Raw genomic sequence first — 6,053 nt, 5'->3', positions numbered from 1 at the left:
TTTGGTTTAACGAACCAGAGGCATTGTGATAAGTTCTTTGCGTTAATGAAGAGCGAGTTTGAAATGAGCATGATGGGAGAATTGACCTTCTTCCTMGGCTTGCAAGTAAAACAGAGGGAGGATGGTATCTTCATTAGCCAAGCTAAGTATGTCTCCAACATATTAAAGAAGTACCTACTCCATAACTCATCCACCATGAGAACACCAATCGCTACGGGTACTAAGCTTGACACAAATCCATCTCGTAAGCCGGTGGATGTTAAGACTTACCGTGGAATGATTGGATCACTACTATACCTCACGACTAGTAGACCAAACATTATGTGTGCCACATGTCTCTGTGCCTGCTTTCAAGCAAATCCAAAGGAATCTCACCTTTCAGCTGGAAAAAGAATCTTTAGATATGTTAAAGGGACTCAATTTTTGGGTCTTTGGTATCCAAAGCATTCTGGTTTCGATCTTATTTCGTACACAGATTCTAATCATGCAGGCTGTAAACTCGATCGAAAGAGTACATCAGGAAGCTGCCAATTACTTGGGGACAAGCTCATAAGCTCGACCTCGAAAAAGTAGAACTGCGTCTCTACTTCCACCGCTAAAGCAGAGTATGTAGCTGCAGCCAGCTGCTGTTCCCAAGTGATATGGATGAAGACTCAACTGAAAGACTATGGCGTAGAGTTTGAGAAGATTCCAATTTTGTGTGACTCAAAAAGTGCTATCGTAATCACAGCCAACCCTGTGCAACACTAAAAAACAAAGCACATCGATGTTCGATATCATTTCATCAAGGACCATGTAGAGAAAGGCATGATTGAAATGTTCTTTGTAAATACAGATTAACAACTTCCTGACATCTTTACAAAACCTCTTGATGAAAAGAGATTCAATTTTCTAGTTAACAAGTTGGCTATGCTAAATCTCTCAAACTAAACTAGAGCATCTGTATGCACTATACAGAGCCTCTGCATCCCTTGATGCATACCTCTATTTTTATTTGTATTGATCCATGAGACAGAGCCTCTGCATAGTTCTTGTAGAGCCTCTTACTCGTCTCCTAGTTCTTTTGTAATACAGAGCCTCTGTACCTCGATAATTATGCATGTACTCTACTTATCACAAATGATCCAAGCATAGTTCAAAGGGGAGCAGATAAGAAAAGCTCAACTCAAGGGGGAGCACATCATCATCTCATAACAGAGCCTCTGTATGTACTACATAGAGCCTCTGCGTTAAAACTCATGATTATAGAACAAAGCCTCTGTATGTGCCATACAGAGCCTCTGCCTCTAAACATAGCAAAGTTTTCTCCAGAGGACATGTATAGTCTAATCACGAATCTCTGTCTGAGATCCTAAGGTATGTCTTCTTCTGCATATAGTTCTCTGRTTCTAATCAAAACCTCTACTTTTCTCGAACCAGAGCATTTACACTTAGAAATTTTTCTTGTTGCTTTTGAAAATTAAAGTAGATTATTTAATTAAAAAGGTGTAAAGTTTATTTCAATTGTTTAATAAAAGCTATTACCCACAATAAGCATCACCGCCTGTGAGCTTATCTTTTCAAACGTGGGATGCGCCACTTGCAGCTGGCAATCCACGTGGCAAGCCCCCACAGGCTTTGAGAAAACTGGTTCAGTTTTACCTGACGTTTGGGGCGCTAAAACACTCAAGTGTTTTATTTATTTTTTCTTATTTAAACAATTTTTTTACCCCCAAATTAATCTTTTACGCTTACAAAATTTCTAAAGAACTCCCGTCGTCTTCAACCTTTCAACCGCCATTGCCAGACCTCAAAGCTCTCAAACCTGTGCTTAAAGATTGTTTCAATTTTCAACCAATCATCCTGTTTAACAAGTAAGTACCACAAATACATTCCATTATCCCATTTCTTGATTCAAGAACTATTTCTTGAAACCCTAAAAATCTGTTATCTCTTTCCAAACCCAAAACCTGCAACAATGTCCTCCTCAGAATCTGGAAACTCCCAAACTCATACCACAACCCACAAAACCATGGAAGATACAAGTTAAAACCTAGTTCCCCTCCCCATCAAACCAAATAACCATGTCCTAAACCTTCAACTTGACAACTTCGACCCCAGATACCATCCCATCATAAACATTCTCCAAAACCACTTCTTGAACCCAGCCTTGACCAACACCAATGACCTGGTTCGTGAGAGATATATACAAGAATACTAGCAATCCTGCGCCATTACTGAATCTCAAAGAGGGATCAAAGGCAATTTCTTCGTCTTTGCCACACAAGAATTCGTCACAGTTCGAATTTCAAGATCCTTATTTTCACGAGTTCTGGAAATCCCAACAAAAACTGACCTGGGCTTTCTGAATACGCCCCTCTCCTTTCCGGGGACAAAATTGTAACTTTCCTGAAGTTCTTGGGATACAACAAGGCCATTCAATACCCGTCACAATATCGCCATCAATACTTACCACCGATGTGGAATACACTTTTCACATTGGTCAATCGCTCGCTGACAGGGAAGATAGGGAGCCTCGATATGTGCTCCCCGAGCATACTTCAAATCGTCTACGACATTTTCTTCGACTTGTCCCTCGACTACTCCTTGATACTTTACACCGAGTTCAAGGCCGCTGTGGCCAAAAAGTGTCAAGAAGTGGCCAAAGGAAGACACCTGCCATCCTTGTTGTTTCCCCGATTCTTGGGTCTTCTCCTACCACCAGCTCTTGATGACAACAATATTGATGTGGGTCGTCTACCTCCTCACAAGGTCAATGTACTCACTCAATACAGACCAACAATGCACAAGGAGGGTTATGAAGCAAAAAGGCCTATTCCAAAGAGGCTCATGAGCTACATGAAGTCTAAGGAGATTAGGAGAGCGTACAGACATACACGCGAGACACTAGAACCAGTGTCTCGAACCCCGGTACACATAGGAGTAGCCGAGGAAGAAGAGAGAAGTAAGGATACATCAATGCCTCAGGCCGAGGGAAAAACGGTAAGAGTAGGAGAAGAAAGAATGAGAGCTAAGGAAGAGAGGGTGAGAGTACTACAAGAACGAGAAAAAGAAAGAAAACAAGAGGAGGCAAGGAAAAAGAAATCTGAGAGGGTGAAGAAGAAGAAGGCTGAGGCAGAACGAGCAGAGGAGGAGAGGGCAGAAAAGGCTCGTCAAGCAGAAATTGCTCGCCTAAGAGAAGAGGCCAGACTCATAGCAGAAGAAGAGGCTCGTCAAACCTTGGCTCAATCCTCTAGTCCAAACCAAGGGGATGACCAAGAGCACTATGATGATGCTGCACGGTCTTACACAAGTGAGGGAAGTGAAGAAGAGGATGAAGAAAATGACGAAGAAGAGAGTGAGGGAGATGAAGAGGAGAGCGAGGAAGTAGAAGAGGAAGAAGAGGGAGGAGGTAAAGCAGTTGCTCTGCCTCAGGGTGGGACAGAGCAGCCTAGGCCAAATAAGCACATCAGATTCACCTACCCTACTACAAGTGCAACCACATTATCTGACTCTGGTGGTCGAGACATGGAGATCATTGAAACAGAGGCGCACACCTCGAACCCTAACCAGCCTATCCAACCAGAGGTCGCATATGTCTTTGGTATTCTTAGCCAAAGGGAAACCATGCCACAGGGAACACCCTCTCAAAAGGGTGTAACCTTTGAAAACATAAGTGATATGTCTCCCCATATCACGCCACTTTACTATACAGAGGAATTTGTTTCCTCTGCACAAGTAGACCCCCAACCTTGTTCAGAGCAAGGAATAGGTGCACCAGACTTTGAGACTCTCGACCAGTCTCCTCATCCACTCATGGAGAGCCATCTGGCTGGCTCTGAACCAGCCTTGGGTCCTCTCCCTGACAGAACAAAAGTAGTGAATTCTCTTCAAGGAGAACCACAAGGATCTTCTAGAAGTCCTTCCCCGACTAACGTCAATCAGGTCGTTAATGAAGGTGTCCCTGGAACGGGGACTCAATCTGGCCCATGTGTTGAGCCAGAGGTTACAACATCTGCATATGTCACTAGGGAAGAGTTCCATTCCTTTTTCACCTCTATGTGATGCTCCTTGGAAGAGCTAAAACTCAGCATGGCCCATGTAGAGCCGTCACCTTCTACACCTGCTCTGGATGAGATACGAGCATCCTTGGCAGTACTAAGAGCTGAGTCCACGACAAATGCTTCTCGTATTGACACTTAAATGGAATTGACGGCAACCAATACAGCAACATTACAGCAGGTCGTTACATCTCTACAGAGGGTTGAGGCGTCTACGTCGATCAACAACCAGGCCCTCATACCTTTGAGTGTACCTGTAGACTATGTCACACATAGCGCCATGAATGCTCTGGGTGACAAGCTCCTACAGAATGTGGCAGACTTGACTGCAGATTATAATAGCAAGGCCATAACAGCAGCAAAGAACATCAACGACACTCTCGCACGATTCAACTACCGTTCAGATGATGAAGTGCGAAGGGTTGCCATTGCAGTCGACGAACTCCTCAAGACCATCGAAGAGGTGATCAAATCCATGTCTCGAGCAGAGGCTGAGTAAGAGATAGCAAGATCCATCTCCACGTGTTGAACCGTCAAAGAGGAGGCGACTTGACGATGATGAGGACCCAGACGAGTCTCGTCCTCAAAATCGCCAAGAGGGGGAGAACCTGCCTACAACCACACCAAGTACAACACCTCTGTCTAGCCCCTCTACACCATCGTCCTCTGCCCCATGCCAACAAGGTCAAAATCTATCAAGGCAGAGAAGACAAAGCCAGCCAGTGCCAGACAATGCAGAGGTGCTACGCAATGGAAAAATGCCCATGGCGTCAGAGGCAGAGCCAACCGGGCCACAAAAGACTACAGAAGTGATCGACCTTCTATCTTCCTATGGATCAGATGATTCAGATCTGGCTATGTCCTCTTCAACAGAGTATGCTATGGACGTGGCTGCTCCCTCAAGAACAGCTCAACAAGAAGAAGAGGTGGTCACCGTGAAAGTGGCTGATCCGTCACTACTACACATTCTGGTTGCCATTCTTCTAGAAGAAGTAACCATTGCTGCTCCTCCACCACATCCAAGAACCAACAGAGCTAAGGTCCCTGCTCAAGGGACCTGGATTGTCACTCTTGTGATGAAGCAAGTACTGGTCAATCCAAACAGAGCAAACTCAGAAGGCACAACGAGCGGGAAAAAATGGAAGCATCCCTCTGATCGTGTCCAAAGGATCAAAGCAAGCATGGATGCCATGTTCAAAGCAACACCCCTCGACAAACCCATCAAGGACAAGGCAGATAGCAAGGAAATCTACTAGTTCCTCTACAACAAAAGGGAAGAGACACCGGTCCAGAAGATCAGTCTCCATCCTATGGCTCAAGAGCACATCAGGCAGAGATTCCTCGATTGCTATACTCAATCAATCACTGCAGTCCACTTTGCTGATGGAATAAAACAAGTCCTGGACATAAAGAAGCGCACATTTGTGCATAATCAGATAGTGTTCTACGAGTACACAGTTGAGAGGACTCACAGACGGATATGTAGGTTCACAGATTGTGACCTCATTAATCTAAATCCATGGGATCTTCATCTGTTCTACTTTACAGACCACAAGAAGGACAAGGGAGTGAAGTTCGCTATTGCCAACTCTGCCATTCGCCAAACAATGACAGATCTGCTTGACAACAGAAGCAAGTTCGACTTCCATCTAGCTCTGGATCTAGGAGTGGATCAAATGACAGTGGCTGTCCCAAATAAAGAATTACATGGCATCAACAACATTCCCTCCTCGACGGTTCTGGTGGAACCAGAAGTGGGGGTGGTATTTTGAAACGAGCATAATTAGAATATCTTCTTTTGAGACAACCAAAATTACAAGTACTCCAACTCTACTCTGCGCTATATAAGAGACAATCTGGTCAGGAGCAGAGACAACTCCCCTGGAGCCAAGGAGCGTGCCAAAATAATTCTAAGGTCGATCCAAAATATGCTTGAGTTTCGTGAACTTCTCAAGAAGTTCATTAAACTTCAAAATGTTTAAGACCTATTATCTTTTGTAAGTACCTTCTTAT

The 6,053-nt window shown here is 44.2% G+C and overlaps 1 protein-coding gene across 1 annotated transcript; it reads left to right on the top strand.

The window, feature by feature from the left end:
- Window positions 1-2,520: 2,520 nt before the first annotated feature.
- On the top strand, window positions 2,521-4,539 carry LOC112506121 (uncharacterized protein KIAA1211 homolog). Its single transcript, XM_025110151.1, has 2 exons — window positions 2,521-3,472; window positions 4,208-4,539. The coding sequence occupies exons 1-2, from the start codon at window positions 2,521-2,523 to the stop codon at window positions 4,537-4,539; spliced, it is 1,284 nt and encodes a 427-aa protein (XP_024965919.1).
- The last annotated feature ends 1,514 nt before the right edge of the window (window positions 4,540-6,053 follow it).

Source organism: Cynara cardunculus (genome assembly GCF_001531365.2).
Source record: "Cynara cardunculus var. scolymus isolate 2C chromosome LG 2, CcrdV1, whole genome shotgun sequence".
In the NCBI taxonomy this organism is placed as follows: Eukaryota; Viridiplantae; Streptophyta; class Magnoliopsida; order Asterales; family Asteraceae; genus Cynara; species Cynara cardunculus.
Note: the sequence above shows the minus strand (reverse complement) of the source record. Positions and strands in the feature narration are given on the sequence as shown.

Bases quoted from the DNA above. Each gene is read 5' to 3' on its own strand.
- LOC112506121 (XM_025110151.1), top strand. From the start codon at position 2,521: ATGTGCTCCCCGAGCATACTTCAAATCGTCTACGACATTTTCTTCGAC. The intron at 3,473-4,207 runs GTGCAACCACAT...CAACCAATACAG, and splicing joins ATTCACCTACCCTACTACAA to CAACATTACAGCAGGTCGTT.